The sequence below is a fragment of the Phlebotomus argentipes genome, unplaced genomic scaffold (assembly GCF_947086385.1).
Source record: "Phlebotomus argentipes unplaced genomic scaffold, Phlebotomus argentipes genome assembly contig_15, whole genome shotgun sequence".
Taxonomy (NCBI): Eukaryota; Metazoa; Arthropoda; class Insecta; order Diptera; family Psychodidae; genus Phlebotomus; species Phlebotomus argentipes.
Genome location: NW_026776181.1, coordinates 274,959 through 296,154, shown reverse-complemented (window position 1 = coordinate 296,154; position 21,196 = coordinate 274,959). Strand labels below are relative to the sequence as shown.

At 36.9% G+C, this 21,196-nt stretch overlaps 1 protein-coding gene across 4 annotated transcripts; it reads right to left on the bottom strand.

The window, feature by feature from the left end:
* Positions 1–874: 874 nt before the first annotated feature.
* On the bottom strand, positions 875–20,960 carry LOC132262323 (dual specificity tyrosine-phosphorylation-regulated kinase 2). 4 transcript variants are annotated; one of them, XM_059761573.1, is made up of 12 exons: positions 20,457–20,959; positions 11,864–12,201; positions 7,827–8,043; positions 7,230–7,393; positions 6,966–7,159; positions 6,815–6,898; positions 4,361–4,499; positions 4,125–4,296; positions 3,922–4,065; positions 3,665–3,794; positions 3,312–3,598; positions 875–3,251 (listed from the first exon to the last, which is right to left on the bottom strand). In XM_059761573.1, the coding sequence occupies exons 2-12, from the start codon at positions 11,879–11,881 to the stop codon at positions 3,058–3,060; spliced, it is 1,743 nt and encodes a 580-aa protein (XP_059617556.1). In that variant the 5' UTR covers positions 11,882–12,201; positions 20,457–20,959; the 3' UTR covers positions 875–3,057. The 4 variants fall into 4 exon arrangements, with proteins under 4 accessions (XP_059617556.1, XP_059617554.1, XP_059617555.1 ...); XM_059761571.1 differs by lacking the exon at positions 20,457–20,959 and adding an exon at positions 16,449–16,719; XM_059761572.1 differs by lacking the exon at positions 20,457–20,959 and adding an exon at positions 16,571–16,719.
* Between the last annotated feature and the right edge of the window lie 236 nt (positions 20,961–21,196).

Here is a 21,196-nt window from a genome sequence, read left to right as displayed (position 1 = left end):
TAACGCCTTTTGTGCTATACTCGATCATTTGGCATCGAATTTTTAAATCAATTCAATATGCGAGAGATGGCAAATTGTAGAAATGCGGAAAATGTGTATTTGTGATTGCCTAATATGCTGCTGACTATAGAAAGATCCTACGTTGCAGGCTCAATTGTCAATGGTAATCGGCGCACGATGGAAGTGTGGGAAAAATATGGCAAAAAGTTGCAAATTGGCCAAATGAATTAATTTACTCTCACCTCCGACTCAGTCCCTGGGTGATGGTCGGCTCTGTGACTAGCAAATGTTGCCTCGTGGTGAAATCATCCATGCGACTTCGCGGTTCCTTTGCAACAAATTGAAAAATAGACTTTCTTCTGGGTTAGTTCCATATCTTGGGATGCTGTAAGAAGTTGCAGTGCACAACTTGTCTCGAGCATTTCTCATGTCTCCAGCTCGGCTTCGGCTTTGAATTGGGAATGTGTGCTTGATCTCTAGCTCGAAGTGGGCTTATTGAAAATGCGCACACGGTACTTTACGGCAGATGGACATTAGAAGACGATATGGATGCGGAAAAAGTGCCACTCTTTTGGAGAGTCTCATCTTCAATGGTACACAGCCACACTTTCACCAACAGCATCGCTGGACATATCATCGGACGATGGCGTAATCATGAGATCTCTGACAAATTTAAATTACTGATTCTCCACTTTATCAGTTTTCTTTTTCACCTTTGTGTGTGCCAGCCTCTCTTTATATTGAGGAGCAAATTATTCAATAACCTATGAAAAAGATATTCGTGTCTTTCACTTTGACAACATCAATTTACAGATATCATAAATCGCTCAATGTCTTTTTTTCTCACGGCACGTCTGCACAGTGAAAAGCACTATTAAATCATTCTAAAACTCTTTTTATTACATTTTACTTTCTTTTCAGCAAAGATTATATTCATCCACTTTGGGTACATGCTTCAATTTTAATTCTCATCAAACTTTTTCTGATGTTATGTATATGTTTATTATTAGGAGTTGTCAATAAATTGGTATAATAATGGTCTTCAATTTTTTTTTATGGAAATATTGGTTTTCACTACGTTATCTACAATATATAATGTTATATGCAATTCTACATGCGATGAAAATTCATTTTCAACCACAATTTCTACATTTTTCTTTTCATTTAACTATATATTTAAATCAGTTTTTTGCACAGGACACATACATACAATTTATATAATTAGAGAACTTGTATCGGTTATTTTTCATACGGTCTTCGTTGAACAGGGAACCAATATATTGAAATGTGACATTAATTGAAGACAAGATTAGTTCAGAAAACTTTCTTCCAGCAATTTCAATTGTTTTAATTTCAATAAATAATAAATATTTCATTACGTGTAAAATTATTTACTGTATGATACTTTAATATCAATAATACAATTTTTCTTTTTATTATTTCAGAAAATGAAAAAGTTCTTTTATACATTTAGAGATTAATTTCTATGTTATATATGTAGTTTTAAGAATTAATATCATTTTTTTGGTTCTATGTATCTCTTCCATTTTTAGCCATTTAAATGAAATATATTTGAATACATTTTAATGGAATTTACATAGTCCAATGAAACTGAATACAATATTGGCGTTTCGAGAAGATTATATTTTAAAATGTATCGCAAACAACAGCAATGACGACTTTCAGCTATATCTATATATTGAAACTGTGACAAATTTTTCATACCCCATAAAGAATGATTTTCAAGCGGGTGGACTTTTCTCAATAAAATTCCATTATACTGTAGGTAATTCTATAGAAATTTCATTACAAGTTTTTTCGTGAAGGGATTTCATTGGTCATACTGAAAATTTCCACTGGATGTCTTAGTCTTATAAGACTTCCAAAAAGAGTAATGGAAACTGTTCTTCAAATAGTATCTTTTCAATAAGATAAAAAAGAACATTTTAGCGTCTCTTTCTGAACCGAGAAGATAGAGATATGATCATTGTTTGAACGTTCTACCTCAATAAAGTTATTGGAGAAAAAAAGCAGGTTATAATCAAGAGGAAATTGCACTAAACTGCCCTGCTCTTCTGTACACTTTAATGTTAATTATGCGCGTTAATTTGCGTGTTGAAAAATTTGTGAAGAGATGAACAAGAGAAGTGAACACAAAGTGTGGAGAAGGAAATTAAACATAGAAAGATAAATAAAAAATAGGGATCCTAAAGTTGACTACCAATAAGAGATGTTTATCCGAGAGGTTTTCCTTAAATATCACAGTTTGATAGCATTGAATAGTTTTAACTTTCTGCCAAAAAATTGATATACTACATGATTTGTTTATATACTTCTACAAGTTCCTGAACATTTGTTTTCCTTTTGTCACTAGAGTATACAAAAATTACTTGTCCAACTCATGGATCTCGAGTAGCACCACAGAAAATTCTCATTATTACAATGATAACAAGTCTCTGAGAAAGCAATTCCTGCAAATCCTTCTGTGGCTCTTATTAGAATTTATTCCACTCGCAACATTCTACTTTCATTGTCATTTCTACTTATTGAAATCTGATGCTTTTGTCCTCTTAATGACAAAGTTGCGCCATGCAATTTGAATACATTGTTACAAGACACATTAAATATAACGTAATATTTCTTTATCTAAGGAGTTTTAGTCAATTTTTTCTACTTCTGTATTATTTATTACACGAAATAATTTCTTTGTATGTATGTCTGTTGCATGAGGGTCTCGGAGAAAGAACACCAGTCTTGAGGAATACATCAAGTATTATGTACACTCGGTATTTACACTGTGACGGTCTGATTAAGCCAATTAATTGCTTTTCTAGCTTCTCAAAACGTCACTCTCCATACATCTAATCATATGCATAATATTTTCAATTAACTACCTTCCTTGCAAATACTCTACGTCTACCTATTTTGATCAGTATCTTTCATGTTTGGTAATTATCTCGCCTATCACTATTACCACTCCTCGCGATTGTCCATGATGCTGACTAGCTTGCGCCCACTGTCAATCTTAGTCTTGGCCAGGCTCGGCCCGTAGCCTGGTCAGGCACGCCCGAACATTGCTGTAACGTCACCCGTGCTCTGAGAGTGGGACATCCCACCATTGTACTTGGCACTGCCCTGCGTGGCATTCGTGGTGGACTTGCGGGCGTGATACAGCCGATGTAGAGAATACTGACCGTGCGCCTGGGTGGCCGCAGTTGCACTGTCGAGATCACTTGTGGACGACGTGAGCCCTGCGGAAGGATCCCCAGCATTAGGCGGATTCAGCAGGACACAGCGCAGTCGTTCCCTACCTTTAGACCTCTCCCGCAGTGTCTTGGGCACATTTCTTGTGGACGACGTCTTGATCTCCGGCAGAGTCGTGTTGGGCGTCTGCGGAAGAGTCCTCTGGTACTTCGGCTGCTGGAAGGTTTGCGTCACCACAGCGGTCGGCTGGTTGTCACTCACGCTGGTGTCCGTGTCTTGCGAGTGCTGTTCGCGATTCATGGCCTTGGAGTGATTGTACGAGGACGATCCACTGGGCTGCAACCACTCGTGCCTGGCCGCCTCCTCAGGAGTCATCCTCTTGGTGAAATCCCACCTGAATAACAAATGTCATTCAAAAATTGCATCTACCGTTTAATAACACGGGCTAGAAGCTACTCACTCAAGACATCGACTGACAAAATCAATGAACAAACTGTCACTACACCGAAGGGCAGAAGCCAGAGTCTTTGAGCCGGGCTTCCTCTTCCTTCCCTTGGAATTAATAACACTCCTTGGACTTCCACGCGAGTCTGAAAATATGCCCAATATTTAGATATATCTAATCTTTAATGCATTGTAAACATTAAATAAAATTTGGCATTTTCTTATTATTTTGATAACTTATTTTCTTATTATAATTTCGGTAATGAAACTCACCGAAGAAGAGACGCTTTCGCGTGGCCTGATTAATCAAATCCTCCGGAGGAACTCCCAAAACCTCCATAATACATGCCAGCTGCTCAGCTTCATTCTCGCCAGGGAATAGCGGATAACCCGTGTATAGTTCAGCCAGGATACAGCCTACGTGAGATTCTCATTATCATCTGCTGAATATTTCATGAGGCACGGTAAAAACTCACCCAGACTCCACATATCAATCGGTGTGCCATACGGCAAGCCTAGAATAACTTCAGGTGATCTGTAGAAGCGCGACTGAATGTACGTGTAAACCTTTCGATGTGCATAGCATGAGCTTCCAAAGTCAATCACCTTGATTGAGCTGCTTCCTCGTTGCTTTAGTAATACATTCTCCTGCAAGGATTATCTTCAGTTATTGAGTAAATTCATATAAATTTCTTTTAATTTCTCCACTCACCGGCTTCAAGTCACAATGAATTATATTCTCCTGGTACAGCAGCCTCAGGCACTTGATAATTGAGTTGCAGAACCGCCTTATCAAGCTCAAACTGAATCCTTGATAATTGTTCTTCTTTATTAATTCATACAAATTCAGGCTGAAACGATAACAAGACATTCCATTTACAATAAACGACTCTTCTTCGCCTCACGTTAACAATTATTAACTAAACCACTATGTGAAGTTTTGTCATTATATTTGTGTAAAAATTACTGTATAGCGCAAAGTTCTTGGTAGAGCGGGAGAGAGTTTTTAGAAATTCGCCACAAAATGTCAAGGAAATTTGTAAAACTTTCAAATTCTCCCACGCAATGGTGCATGAATACCAACCCTCCTCGAAACCATACATCATTTTGCATTACTTGCACGTACATATTTACTTATCTATATATTGTTTTGTATATATAATGTAGTTTTCTAGACTTCAATTCCTTAAAGGTGATGCCTTAGAAACCCACATTAGGGGAACTTCCACTCATTGTTTTTATTCAAAACAGTAGACAACACAACGACAACGAAGCTAATTTGTATTGTCATATTGTAAGGACATGACAAATAGATACGGAATTCCTAATAAAGGGGGTAAAATTGTCTCCGAATAGAAGGGAAGTATATAACTGAAATAAAAGTCTAATAACATAAAAATCGCGGTATCACTACCCTCAAACTCTCCCCCAAAAATTTGTTCTTTTACACCAAATATATAAAATTCTGCAGTATTTTATGTACACGCCGCCAAGGCGGAGAGTCACAAAACAATTTATTTTCCCCGAAATACAAACTGAATGCTACCCCTTTTGTCATCTCCCTATGCTTTCTTCAGTGCCTTTTTGATGCTATTAAAATAAAATGCCATATCTTATGCTTTCCAATAAGAATTCGTCAATGGGTAGAGAAGTTCCCGATAAAAAGCTCTTCCTAGTAAACTTACTATTCAGCATTATATGTAATATAAGATGTTATCGAAGCGTTGTTTGGAAGTTTATACACATAACAACTGCACCCAAACGCAGTGGTGGCGTTTAGTCGGAAAAGTCGAAAAAGTATCTCTCATCGCTTTCAAATATAAAATACTTTTTTAATTTAAGCAATTACTGAAGGTTATTATAGAGCAAGACGTCCATATTGGGTATTTAAAGATTTTAAAAAGTATCCAAGGTGATAATTTGATAATGTTTTGGAATTGAAGAAGAAAATCTGAAATCAAAACTTTCATCTCAACTTGTCAGAATTTTTCTTATTGCGTCTTGTACATCGTCGTGTATGTCCAAGGATTTAGTAAATCCTGAGATTTCTTTCTCTTGAACACACCTAAAATTTTTAGTCAGATAACAATCAAAAAAGGGTTTTCACGATGTGGAATTCTGTACTACGCCCCTGACCAAATTTCACCCCAAGTTTTACATTTAGACTTCACACATAGGCCGTCAATATTTCACAAATAGTACCAATGGTACCAATATATTATATATCAAAGAGTCCGTTTTAAATTTTATACTCAAGGCAGAAGACTCTCAAAATCCATCAATTTGTGCTTATATATGTAAATCTTATCAAAACGCACCATCCACTTTCGTCATATTGAACTTGAATATAGAATAGTAATAAAATTGATTAAGACAAAAATATCACAACGCTTTTTTAACGCGGAGTGACAAAAAAACAAAAGAAGAGTGAAATAAAGAAAGGTGAAAAAGAGGGCGAGACACGTGTTTGCCATGGAAATAAATTAATCAACTAGTTATGATACTCAATCAAGAAAATCGAAGGTATTATGTACATCTCCACTTTTTATATATACGTTACATCAATTTTTATTGTTATCCACCAAATTGTCGTTTTTTTCCTTTCCTTCCTCTGTCATTGTCAAGGCACCAACCAGCAGTATGAAAAAAGGCTTCAATTGTCAATCAATTTATGAATCATAATTGAATGCATGTTGGAAGTGTATTAAAATTTATTTTTTGCGTTATGGCTGAAAAATTATATCGACGAGTGGAAATTTTGGAATAACTCTATATAACGAATTCCCTCTATTTTGGGACTTGACAAATTTGAAGAAGTCACCGCATGACTCAACTTATTGTGCATATTTGAATTTGCCTTACAATTCGCATTTCATCTAAATTTATGTGTAGTGTAAACTCGTGCGCTGTAGCCTAATACAGCAACATTCCTCCCTTTACAACATACAACCTATCAAAAACTTCTGTGAACTTTGCAATTTCACATGACGACTCCTAAAGTTCGCAAATTCCCCATTATTTCCGTAGATTTCCTGACAATTTATAAATATATTTCAGAATATTACTTGTGTGTGGAATGTCGGGAATTTCTGTTGACAGAATATCATTTTGTGTCCCATCGCAATGTGATTTTGCGACATGGAAATTTGATAAATATTAATCATACCTCATCAATTCAAAGCTGATACAGAGGTGATTTCGAAAATAGAAGTAGTCCAGCATGTGAATAACATTGTGAGATCCGTCCTTGCTGCAAAGAAGAATAGTACAAATAAGTCTATTTCGCCATAAACTAATATAAATATTGTCCAAATTACTCTTTCTTGCGCAATTCATCGAGAATCTTCACTTCCACCAGCGCTTGATGATGAAATCTCTTCTTGTTCCTTATTATCTTGATGGCTACGTGCTGATTGGTTTTGTGGTCTAGCGCACGAATCACCTGACCAAAGCTCCCCTTTCCGATCACCTCCAGGATCTCGTAGCGATAGCAAATGTGATCGTGCACCACCTGATTTTGTGCAAAGAAAGAACAAAATTAATATTGCACAACTGCAATGAGAATGTCCAAAAAATCATACCTTATTGTAACTTCCATTATCGTAATCGTATCCGCAATTCAGTGCAGTTCCTGGTTTCGCATTGATTTTACATGCATCCAGTCCGAGATACCAAATTTCCGGATATTTCTCCACTTCCTGTCGTTCATACTCTGTCAATCGGCTATTGTACAATTCCAGCACCTCTGTTAATTCGCGAACAAATAAAAAGAAAACAGTATAATTATTATATTTTCCTACAAATATAGTATGCTTGATTGTAATCATTTATCACGGGGTGCGCACTTTTCTGCGATGAGTGCCAAGTTATTTCGCTAAGGAATTCATCAAATTGCCCAAAATATGTCCATGGCAGTGAAAACAAGAGCGCGTGTCTTCTGCGAATGAATTTCACATGAGTGTTTCCGTTTTATGCTGGCACCCACCAAACAATTGAACATAAATATTGCATTTTACCGCCATTCACGACATAGGCGTGCCATGTATTAAATCTTTCCACGTTTTTTTCTTCTGTTTATCATACACTAGCAATTGATGGGGAGCCATATTCTCAATGGGCCCACACACAAAACACACGGCGTGTATGGGTTCTGGTAGCGACAGGAAACAGGAATTTACCTGAGGGTGTCATTGGAATAGATTTTGGCTCCAAGTGATCCGTGGGTGAAGGGTTGTTGTTGCTCTGCGGACTGAGAGGCGGCAGGGCATTCCCCAAGGCGTCCATTGTGCCATTCCGTCCACTTCTGGGGCCACCGCAAAGGGCGGCGAGATCAATTCGTGACCCGGACAGGCGCACCTCACGCTCCCTTCGACACTTGTCATTGTCAATTTGTACCTGTGAACAGAGAGAGAGAGAGAGGAATTTTTCAGACAACGTGCATTACTGCGTATTTACTCCATCAACAAGCATTCCTCAGGTGAAACAGGAAAGATTTCTATGCAATCATTAATTGCTGAGTCAACATTGAGAGTTGTTTGATTAATCTGTCAGGAAAATATTCAATATAATCAATATTTCAAGATTTTCTTTGTTGAGTCAATTTGCAAATGATTTTAATATTGTCTGATTGTTTAGGAATATTTAGAACATTCCTTTAAACTGGTGACGTCAAGATTAAGTTTCCTTGCGGATATGTACTAGAGAAAAGTTAACTAAGACTGTATTAGAATGATTTTTGATTCAGTTTCTTTTCAATCTTCCTAGAAATTTGTTAGAAAACTCACATTACTATTTTCTTTTTAAATTTCCCGTATAAAACCCATGATAGTATTGAGATATTTTCATTAAATTCCTATAGAACTGTGTTATGAAAATACATATGTAGAAATTGTGCCCACCTAACAAAATGGCCAATAAATTTCGTATGCGTTTGTTTGTTCGACCTTTCAGAATCACCTTTAGACTTTTGTGGCAAAACTATCATATCATCGTGCACACAGTCCCAGTCTTAGGAATATTAAACGTGTGAAACACAAATTATTCACTTCACTAATGTAGGGTGTGAAGTGTCCTATTGGTTTTGTACTTACATTTCAAAACATATATACGTATATATGTATATGTATTTTTTTATACATAACGTCAATAAGCCACTTAACGCAATTTGCCATTTTTAACTTGTGTTACATGGTTTCACATTTCAGTAAATACACAATGCGACATTATTTTTTGCTATTGATTTTTCCAACTGTATCGTGTAAGCTTTTCATGCGACTTTCCCCTAAACTTGATCGATTTTAAACCCAGTAATGATGTACATGAGTTAAATGGGAAAGAGCCTAAAATTACATTAATATGCAATAACAGCACGCGCGTTCCTCTGGCATTTCATGAATATTTTTTAGCCATTCTGTATTATTCAATATTTTCAGCGAAAAATCCGCATTGTCAATTAAAAGGCCATTTGAACTTCAAGAGAGGTCAACGAAATACTTTATGTGTGAGTGACTATGTGTACAGATTGCGCGTCTCTCGTGTGCGTACAGAGACCATTGTCCTAAGCGCATATTCAATGGATTGCCATGTCAATGGCCAGTTAATACTGCCATAAATAGTACAAAGGCTTGTAATGGTGGAGAAAGGCGTCTACGAAAAAGTATTTAATAGTGGAAATGACCAAAAGGTGACTTCCAGCTCAGGGACAAAGAAGGCAAAGGAGGAGAGCAAAAAGAGAAAACCCTTCGTAACAATGAAAATATGTAATAAAACTGTTGAGAACAGCATGAAACAGTTATGTCTATCATAGAGTTAAATTTTAGATTAGTCACTTCCTCTCTGGGTTTTTCTTTCTTTGGCTCTTAATTCCATGTCCAGGCGAAATATTACCCTCGAGACCTCGTGACCCTGTTTTGCGTTGGGCAAAAGGCAATTTGAAAGAATTTATTAGTCGTGGATTCTCAACATTAGTTGGATTTTTTCTCTGTAATCCTCACGATGTTCTGCCGACTGCCTTTGTCAATCTTAATCAATTCGTTGTAAAAACTCACACCATTTTGTGGGTTTAGTGTGTGAGTGTGTGTGCGTTAAAAGTGTGCAAAATTGATCCGCAGACAAGGTGGAGTTTACTTGTTGAATGAAAAAGCCACAACAAGGAGGCCTCATAATCCATTTCACCCATTCAAACACGCTAAGGACGTTTCTTGTGCGATTTCACATTACACATCAGTTTAATAAACACAATTGGACATGAACATCTCAATTGATGGCTAAAAGTTAAGGTTCTGCAATTCAATTTTCAACTCAATACCATCTCATTATAGTTTTGAGGTAATTCACGACAATTTTCTATGTTGAAATCGCATGGTTTTAGGTGCTGTATATACAAAATGATTACTTAATAAGGCAGGCAAACTGCAAAAAAGACTACCCCAACAATTTGATTTCTTCAATGCCACCCACACATACTCCGCGATGTTAGGGAAAATTTTATTTATTGCCAATATAACCTATTCATCAATTCGTTACAGACATTCGCCAGCGTGCTACTAACGAAAATCCAATACCATCGCGACTAAAAATAGGCACCTGCAACTATTTTTAGGTGGCAAAAGTATGCGGAAAGGATGAATAGAAAATCATATGGTTGGCCCAACAATTGCGCGAGGTAGAAAAATCATTAATCGAACTAAGGGGTGATTTTCGTAGACTGATTTTCAATTATAACACCATATAAAACCATCAGAAAATAAGTCGATTCGAGGGAATTTTGCGAGAAAGTTCAAGTCAATTTCCGTCCACTTGACATTGAATCACTTTCACCGTGAATGTTTTTGCGCCTACATGGAGAAAAAAGTTATTTTTGTCGCAATCTCCAAAGTGAGATTTCCAAACGGCACAAACAGTGATCATTCAGACATAAATATAAATATGCATAGATTGATATGTGAATTTCTCAATGAAAATCACAAACTTCGAGATTAACTTATTCCAATTTCACTTGCACATGTGCAGATAAATTTTCTAAACTTCAATTCCAATAGATAAACACCGTAATGTATCACATATTTATCACAAAAGTGTGTTATAAATTGCAAGATAAAAATTGCATTTCGAAAGTGAAATTATCCATTTAGATTTTACATAATTCGCTCAATTTGTGTGCAAATTGAAAGAAATACATTTCTTGAACGAGTGTTGCAGAGCTTCTATAAATATCATTAATCTTATTTTTGACTGCACAGCGCAACATGAATGCGAGATGGTTTCTGTTGGGAAAATGGGATCAATAATTTATACAAATTTAATGAAATTTAACCCAATTACGTATGACTTGAAACCCTGCCAAAAGCAGTAAAATGCTATGAAAATGCACAAGATCATTGAGCCCTAAAATCACCATGAAGGTGAACATTAAACGCATGAAATCGTCATTTGTGGCTTTTAGGAAAGTGTAGAGGTTTTTCTCAGTTTTATTATTCTGTATACAAGACTACAAAGCAGTTTAAAAATAGAGACTAAATTGTGCATTCGCAAATAAAAAAGATAAAATCATTATTTGCAAATCTTAGAAAAGTGAGAAGGCCAATTTTTCACTGAAGTCGTAATAGTAAAATATCAAATTCTATCCCTCGGTGATATTTGAGGATCCACGTTAAACTTTCATATGCACACTTTGGTTTTAGTATTTGAGTACACACACACTTGTGTTGTGATTGCACAGTTTTTTCCCTTCAAATATATTATTATTCACATGCGATGCATGTGAATTGTAATTAATAATGTTCTGTGTTCAGCTTCTGTTCACAATTTTATATAAAACCCTAATTTTCATAAATTTTTTTCAATGACAAACATGGCTGAATTCAGTTGTTGGCAATTAAAAAAAAGTCTTTCACTTTTCCCGCTATATTTCTTGTTCAATCGATCAAAGAGTTAATTGAAAAGTTTGCAGCTCAAGTGAATGTAATAAAAAGATATTGCATAAAAGATGAAATGAGAGAAACAAACACACCTAAATTTTACTCATGGATACGTTTTTTCAGCATGAACTCCGGTACAGTGAATGCAAGAAAAATCGTACTTGCATGTAGGTAATTATTGGTGTGGATCACAAATAAATAATAACAGTGTATGGCGTTTTCTTACAAAGTGGAGGCCAATTGAAATTCCATATTACTTTGCCAAGAGATTTGTTTGCATTTGTATTAGAACTTACAGGCTCACGATCCAACATGATTCCTTTAGAGATCTTCGTACGGTCTTAAGTCACATGGAAGAATGAGTCGACCCTGACGTTTCCACCTGCCTTGCCACCGATCAATTCAGAAGCAGTGATATTGAGGTTGCGCTTATCAGATGCACCATTTGCACTCCAAGCAGTTCTTCAAGTGTGGCCAGCACTTTGGCTGCAGGTGCAAAAGTCACTTTACATCCACATTAATGTGTCCTAGCAATTTCTCACTTTCAGTCCAACTTACACAGTGGTTCAATGGAATACCGCCTCTTCGTTGTTGACGTTTCGAAGGTATGCGCACAGTCGTTATAAGTTAAAACCTAGAATATTTTATTATCTCTCCTGATTGTAACGATGACGAGAAATCACGAATTTTCCACTAAACAACACAAAATGATTCACCTTTGCGAATAACATGCAAATAAATTTTCATTGGTGTCTCTGTTGCCCTCCCCCTTTCGGCCCTATTTCACCTCTTCTGCGTTTCCCCGCGGAAAAGAGGAAAACTTTCCACCCTCGCGCAAAGTGGAAGAAAATTGACATGGTGGAGCATTTCATGATAAACACACAAAAGCGAAAAGCCACGAAGAATGGGGCAGTAAAGTCAGTTAGTGGAAGGGAATGTTTCTAAAAGAAAATCCTCTCTACATTCTTCACGTGGCAAGAGTAAATATCCGCAAGAAGAGTCATTAATCAATTAGTAGTTTACCAAACAATGTCCACAATATTTTCCCTCTATATGAAACTTAAATATTGTATTTAGTAATATACTGCTCTTGTTTTTCTGCCCTAAGCTAATTTTCTAGTGAAATTTGTAAATTCTCTTAAATGTGTATCCATGAAACATAAAAGAAAATACATATTGCAATACAGCATTGAAGCATTCAATGAGAGTCAATGAAGCGTATTTTAGGAATGAAATTAAATTGGAATTTTTGCGCAATTATTTTTAGATTATAATACATTATAGCAAAGTGTTGGTATTAAATATTGCATAAACACATAATTCACAAATACCAATCCAGTAGAAGAGCCAGTTCTGAACAGTGAATAAGAGTCCCCTAACCCTAAGCCGGATATGACAATTTTAAATAATTAAACGTATGTCTAGTCTACTGATTATTAAATTTTCCATTCTTCACGCCTTTGTTACTCATGTCAACACACTCTTTTCTTACTTTCACATTCAACATAATTTCCCGGGAGATCTCTCAGAAGTGATCTTCCTGTGCCAAGAGCTAAAAATGAAGCGTTTTGGTATTCCAAATAAAATTATAATTTATAGACACCATGAGGAGAATTAATTTTCCTAATTGACTCCTCAATTGCAAACCGCAGCAATTAATCTAATTGGAGAATTTCATTCTAACGCCAATCCAACGTATTACTTCCTATCTGACAAACAAATATGAAAAACTATTTAACAAAGTTTGATGTTCTTGCATTTTTTTACGTCTTGAAATCTTGGTTTTGATTTTTATACCATAATTGTCCTCGCTATGCCACAGTTAATCACCACTCCAATGAAAAGTACAGTCATTGCAAAAGAGAACGATTGGTTTTGTTCGGTTTTATTGTGGAGAAAATCGCAGAGGGAAATTTATGACAAGTCGTACAAATGGCAAATTACATTTATGCGGAAATGATCATATATGTACAATACGAGTAAAGTGCTATTACTCTTTACCATACAAAAAGGCTCGCGATATCACCGCAAGTTGAATCGATAGAAACTGAACTTTCATCATCAATGAAATAAATAAGTGCACATAATGCAATATGGATGTTTTATTTTTCAAAGTGTGCATTAAAATATTTATGGTGCAAATTACTCAACCGACACATCGAGTGAGATCCATGACATAAATAATAATTTTACAGTAGAATTAATCGCTCTCTTTCATTGTACATTTTCTTTTCCGTTTGCTAAATAACCACTTTAGTTTTACAGTGGCATAAAACAATAAATAATTAGACTGTGGGCTTCAATTTCTATTGACATCTTTTGCTCTCTCCCATTTCATCCATCGTTCTGCCAAGGTAAATTCAATTAAATCACTAAACAGTGGTGATCAAATAAGTACAACACTTTCATTTTGTGGCAATTGACTATCGCACAAAAATGGATTGTCTGTTCTCATTCGTATGTAGCTCATCTTATGCACTCTGGGCGGCCACACAATCCATGCTTAGAAGCAAACGTATCATACAATTATTACCGGTTTTAGAAGTGTTATTCGAGCAAAGTGCAATAGAAAGCACAAAATGCTCTGGAAATTATCAACATCAAGCCAACCACCTTTTACATCCAATTGGTTTATATTGGAGCACAAGCCAGATGCCCAAGCAAACGCGCTACTTGAATTCCACACCGCGCGACCATCGCGAGGAGTCCAGCTAAATCTTGAGCGCGTCTTACATGTTGCACGATGTCTGTGCGTGGACGGAATATAATCTCAACTCTTAAGACTTGAATTCTTTTCTGAGAGCGACTTTGTGGGTCGATGACATGCCTATAAAGCATTCTTTTCTCCTCCTCCTCCTCTTCTGTATCAATTCCATACAAACTCCTGCCAATTCCCATTGCGCGCCATTGAAGACGATTTTAACAACCAATTGACCTTTTTCTCTCTTGCCTATTTTTGCTACCAACAATTATTCTTATTTGCTAATTAGTATGGCTTTTTGTGAACTTCCCCTTGGATCATCACCCATGGCAAGAATCTTTTTATAAGGTGATGGTGAGAAATATTGATACTTTTGAAGACTAAATTAAAGTGACGCCATCACGTGTATTGCAGAATAAAACACATCGTATAAATGCTTGAAATATATTTGCTTAAAAATGCTGTACAACCCATTTAACCTGTTTGGTAGTAAGTGGGAGATTAATCTAGTGTCATACTGAAGTATATGAGAAGAAAAATCACAAAAAAATTTTTCAATTCAAGGGTTTATGTCCTCTTTTACGTTGTTTCTTTTATTGTTCGGGTAATCTAAAAATAATTGATTGCTTGTCACGCAAATTACGGCAGGTCACCACTAAAGGTATACCAATATTGCCCCACGTCTCCCTACTATAAATCACCGATTAGCAGTGTGGAATTGAGAAAATTTTTGGCAATTGACTAGAGACCGAGTGATGTGCATTGCAAAATTGTAAACACATGAAGATTCCACGCATTCCAAGTCGGCAAAACGTGTGAATTATCGAATGTTCGGACTTCGGCGTGATTGATGGCTTTTCAGCATTTCCCTCAAGTGTTACACAATGCGGTTGGACCACCTTGAATTTGAGTAATTAAGACTGGGGATCCACCCAAAGTCATTGCTTCTTCCGCAGTGCTTTTTATTTGACAAAGTGCTGAAATGTGACTGACTCTCCATTGGGCAAGAAATGAGGTGAAATGGCCAAATGGAGTGTATATAAATAAAAAATGCTGTATTTGAACTCTGCGGCTTTTTGGCACCACTCCAGCAAAACTTCGACCCAATTTTTCTTCACATTTCACCACTGAGAAGGCAAATTGTTATTCTCCACCGTGTCCGATATCACTTAAGGGACGAGATGAGCATCACGCAGAGTCTGCGAAGAACCTTGAGCAACTATTAATAAGTCGCAGAATGTCCTTCAAAGGTCTTCTAACTTCCAAATTACTCATTTATCTCACATTTTCGCACGCACACAAATAAACACAGACACTGTGTTTATTTTTCAATTCTGGCGAGTACTTATTAATATGTGTGCTTGTCAAAGAAATTTTCATCGTCATCGAGTGACGTTCGATGGTTTCCTATTTCCAATGAGATGAACAGTCAAAAAATAGCGGCTTTATGGCCCATAGAATGCGATACAGAATGGAAACTTTCATCAATAATGTGACTTTGAGAAAAAACATTTGCTGTCTTCGCTTTCATCCTCTCATCCAAAATAATCTCTCACAAATTATGGGGATTAATCATTTTTATACGCACTCTACTAATGTTCCCAATAAGATGAATTGGTATTAGCTTTGCTAAATCGACATTTTCCAGATAAAATCTTATTCACTTGTGAATAACGATGTGTATGTCCTCCAAAAACGTGCAATATTTTTAATGAAACAATTGAGAAGAACGTGCTCTTTTAGCAATCACACAGAATATACATAAAATTTCATTTGCCACGAAATGTTCCACCAAATCGTCTATATTACATGAAAGCACTTGAGGTGAACACTCTCGCGTGGATTAACTTTTTTCTTCTCCATCGCGATTTATTTTTACATTAGAAATGTTAGAAATAAGCAAATAAAAAATAACACGAAATATACTTTTCCATTGAGAGTATTGGACGATGTGGGCGGTTTTCTTCGCCCCCAGTAGGAAATCAATGGTGCCTGAGTTCGCTCTCAAGGCGAGCATTATTCATTTTCACATCCTCAAAACCGGACCTACGAATCTGTGAGACAACCAGCGAAAATCTATACACGAATCTCATTGTGTTGTTTTGTGGGGCGTCAAGAGAGACACACAAATAAAGATTGAATGGATAAAGTGAGGAGGTGGACTTATTGTTCTGGCTTACACTGTGCAACTCCTCTTGGAGAATGCAAAGAACTCTTAGGTGATTTGGCTAGGTAATCGTATGATTTTGTATATCGCCAGAGACACACTTTGAGAATCAACACAAACTCTTTTCCATCTCACTTTGGGAATCCAGCAAAGCACACAGCAACCTCTCTTGCTCTTATGCCTACTATCTTTCCCCTCAAAATCTATCGCGCCTTCTCTGTCTACTTGTCGTGCCACCAAGTCACTGAAGTATCACATCAACCACACTCACTGAACAACCATTCGAGACTGAAAATATTTCTCACCAGCCGGAGAGAAACGCGCTTTATCACACGGAACCTGCGCACTCTCTCACTCTCAGAGCGGAGCCCATCGTCATGTGTGCCAGCAAAATTGCACTTTACACACGATAGAAAGGGACGAACGAAGTCACAATGCAGGAACAATTTATCGAAAGTCTCTTTGCGAGAGTGTACAATTTGAAATGCTTGACTCTTTGTTCTCTCTATTTCTCTCATGTGGCAGTGTAACTCACAGAACCAGAGGAATTATAATGTTTCACTATGATCAATAAGGTTAAACTCACATTTTTCTCCAAGATCCTATAAGTTCATTACAGCCTGGCTGCGTCTTTTGAGTAATTCGAGCAGGGACTTTGTGAGGGTTCTATGAATGTTGAGTGAGGGTCTATTTTGAATTTCAATACACGTCTGCCATCGAGGGGAACATATGAGATTGAATGCGGGTTTTTTCGTGTACGAAGAGAATATTTGGAGAAGTATTTAAAATTATCGAGTTTACAGGATATTTGATTGGGTTAAAATTGCCCTTTCTTACAGTACTAATCTTTCAGAAACCAGATTTTGTGCACACACTTTAATTATTAGACTGATTCACAATCTTCACAATTGAAAACTCCGCCTAATTGTACGCACTGTCCATTGAAAGAAAATGCGTGAAAATGTGAAAATTACAGTAGATTTTCTATAATCACTTAGAACAAATAAATAAAAACACATTGTCTCATCTTGCTGAAAGAGAAAAGTATCTTTCAGGATCATCATGCTTAACCCATATATCCAAAAAAAAGACATAAACCGAATCATATTTAGGTTTCCTAAAATTTTCTTTAAGATTGCCTGAAGGCTCATGGAATTCCACGAAAATATAATAATAAAAGGAAGGAAGAAATTAAACTTGAAGCCATATATATGTACTTTACCAAGGACTCTGAAATAAAATGCGGCTCTATTAAAATTTAATTATTTACCTTATTATCTACTTATGTTTCAAATGGAAAATCTTCCTTGCGTGGACATAGGAACATACATATTAAATCTTTCTTGTGGAATTCAGGGATTAAAAATAGTAGTTCAATTGAATTCAATTGCAATAAGGCGCAATTGGAGGAGGAATTCTTTTTTCAATTATTATGCCAGACTCATTAATTGAATTTCCTCGCTCTTCCAGGGATGGAGTTAATTGTTTGTGTGCGGCGTGTGTTCTGAATCGATAATATGTTGTGGCGCAGCAAATGATTCTCTCTCTCGGGGTGTAAAGTTCAATTCAAAGAAGTTCGCCTCTGTTGGGAATCCACTCTCAATGCAGACAGTTGCTCTACGGGTCCCTGTTTAGGGTTCAATGATCAATGGAACGCGTTTCTCTATGCTTTTGGTTATTTTCCTTCACAGCATTCCACATGTGAAAAAAAAGAAGAAGCACGCACTCAGACATACTCCGAAGGCGAAATGGAGAAAGAGAATAAAAAGTGAAACATGTACATTCTTTATTTATCAAAGTGTGATGCAATGATTGCAAAATCAAACGAATTCTCAAACAAGTGTTATTCTGACACATTTTCTTAGGCAATGCCTTTATGTAAAGACTGCATCGCGAAGTGCCGCAGTATACGGCTTAATGTCGAAGGTGAAAATCCCCTTTACCCTTCCCCAAGGACCCTCGAATTGTGTAAGGGATTTTGCGTGAGAGGAGAGAGTCTGAGGATGAGAGAAGAGGGGAATCTGTTGAATCTTCCTCGTGAATCGATATGCCTTCAGGGAATTTTCACAACATCCAATTTTCTCTTCAGCTCATCATAAATCTCAATCTCTAACTTGCAACCTTCCATCCACTAATTACCCACGACGCTGGAATGTGTGCCATTACCCAAAATTTTAATTAAATCCCTATCGCAATTTCACTGCGCATTTTTATGTTCCATCACACTTTCAAGGCCCATTGACATGGCCAAATAAGCCTTGAATACTCAGAGAGTCCCCTCATAATCTCAGGAGAGAAGGAGAGTGACCACTATGTTCTCTCCCAGAATCCATTGGAGAAATATAGTTTCGCAACAAATCAATCTACATAGATAAAACAGAATGTCTTATTTACGCAGCTCTCCCCCAATGATGCTCTAGCTTACAAGATGGGAGCCTGTTTTCCCATGGATGGTGACTCATTCTGACCCGATTCATCTCTCCATCCTGAAATGTGACAGAGTTTGGCGCGCAGATCAATATTTTTACGTATTTCGGTGAATCGCACAAGAGCGACAGGGATGGCGAGGATTTTCCCAACTGAGAGGATTCCCATCACTACCAATAAACACTTGCAACCTATGACAAGATTCAGGAACGAGAGAAGTGTGTTGCTGGCATAATAAACAAAATGTTTGGTATTTCATTTGAAGGAATTTTGAGTAGCTTTCTTCTCGCTTACGGGCAACCAAAGCGAAACAATAAACTATTTGTGTTTAAAATTGCTTCAGATATCGTCATACAATACAGATTTTGATGCATTTGGAACATATTTGTATGAATAAACTGGTAAAATTTAAGAGATTTAGGAGAAAAGTAAAAAGAATGTGAGCACATAAGAAATAGTCAATGTGTAAAAATAATTAATTTAACTGAAATATAAGTATGTTACAGAAAATTAAGATCTTCGCATTCAACTGAATCTTCACTTTAATTGACATTCCATTGATTGCAGATGACAAAGTATCACAGACGTGACTTCATCAGAATCTACGTTGAGTTCCTATGCATGAGATTTCATCTTATTCAATGCATCACAATGAATAATAATACGCGGAATTGACACTATACAGCATCACCTTGAGCGATCATTACTGTAGTCTCACGTCTTCTTCGAAGAAGAGAATTTGCCTAAGCACGTCTCTGAGTGCGATAGTGAAAACTCTACGAAACTGTCAGAGCCATCGAGACAGTAAAGTTAATAAATTACAAGAATTCCTTGCAAGGTGCTTAAAGACAAAGAAACTCTTGTTTTCAGTCTGTGATTTCCCAAACGATGGGTTTCTCTACTTTGCCTCCATTTTACGGTACGGTGACTATTTCAATATAAACAGCCCCAGTAAATATTAAGTGAGAAATAGATTTATACATTTCTGACCTCAATATATTTCACTAATTGCTCAGGATATGACTCCATTTGATTGTAATCTCATGCTGAAAGTCAATTTTTCGCTTCTCACTTTACAATAAATAAAAATACAGTGATTTTTTGGGTCAGGTACACTTTGTGATTTCTCTCGGTGGAAATTTTGCCGTTTGTGGTATATTTGAGGAATGACCATAGAGCATATTATGTATGTAAGTGTACTATGTCTATCACAAGGTTTTCCTCCCTCTGCACTCGTGTGAAAAGGAAGTAGATGGGAATATTGTTATATGCACTTTATTAAACGCACGCCGTGTTTTGTAAACATCAATCTGATCCTAATACATAGCAGTGTGGAGGTGAAGAGGTCACGAAGGCCAAATGGTGCAGAGTGCATCTGGCGGATGGGACATAAATCTACTAAAGGAGTGCTCATTGAATTACGGCGTCTCACTTTGCCTTCAATTTAACTGAATTATCTTATCACAGAAGAGGGGAATTAATTTATCTCTCAATTGTGTGACGCACAAGCAAAAATCCACCTCATTTCCATTTTCGTCTGTCTCATGTTTGAGATTTGACGCTTAAAGACACACATGCTTAAAAAATTAGTCACCTGAACTTGCAGCATTTCGATGAAGTCTGTGTAAAGATCTGTCGTTTTTTCAGAGTTTAATTCCTGGGACAGCTGTACTAAGATGCCTTGTGAAAACAACTCTCAACTCTTGTGCAGATGTTTTCAAGTCATTTGATCAATTTCACTCTTTTTTCCAATATCACGGTGCACTTCTTTCACTTCAACCAGTTGATTAAGGCAAAAAAAAACCGCCACAGTTCAATTTCTCACAGCGTTTCACTCCTGGTTTCTTTACACTATTTGCTAAAGATTAAGGAATTTGAAGGCGTCCCACTGAAGGAAATTCAAAGGGTGTTCAGGAGTTACTCAAAAGTGATATTTAAATTGAATTAGTGAGGCACTTCCGTGACAATGTGACCAAAAATGCGTGTATCACCGCGTCTGAGTTCAGTTTGCAACTGATTGCCGTGCCATCGGCGCCACATGAAGTATATTTTTCGCGAAAACAATATCAACTTTCCGTTACGAACTCTCCAGCCACACACACAGAACCGCCATCCAGTTCGAGCAGCGAGTGGCAGCGAGACAGAGAGAGGCACATTGTGATTATGACGAAGCGACGCGCGCACTGGGAAACGCACAAGAATCGGATGATGATTTCACTGCTTCGTGAGAAATTCACAAAATTTCAGACTACCGGTGTTAATTATATTCCCCGGAAATTCACTGACGCGACGGTAGATTCCACACCACTTTCGAGGGCGTCAATCAGCTGTAGC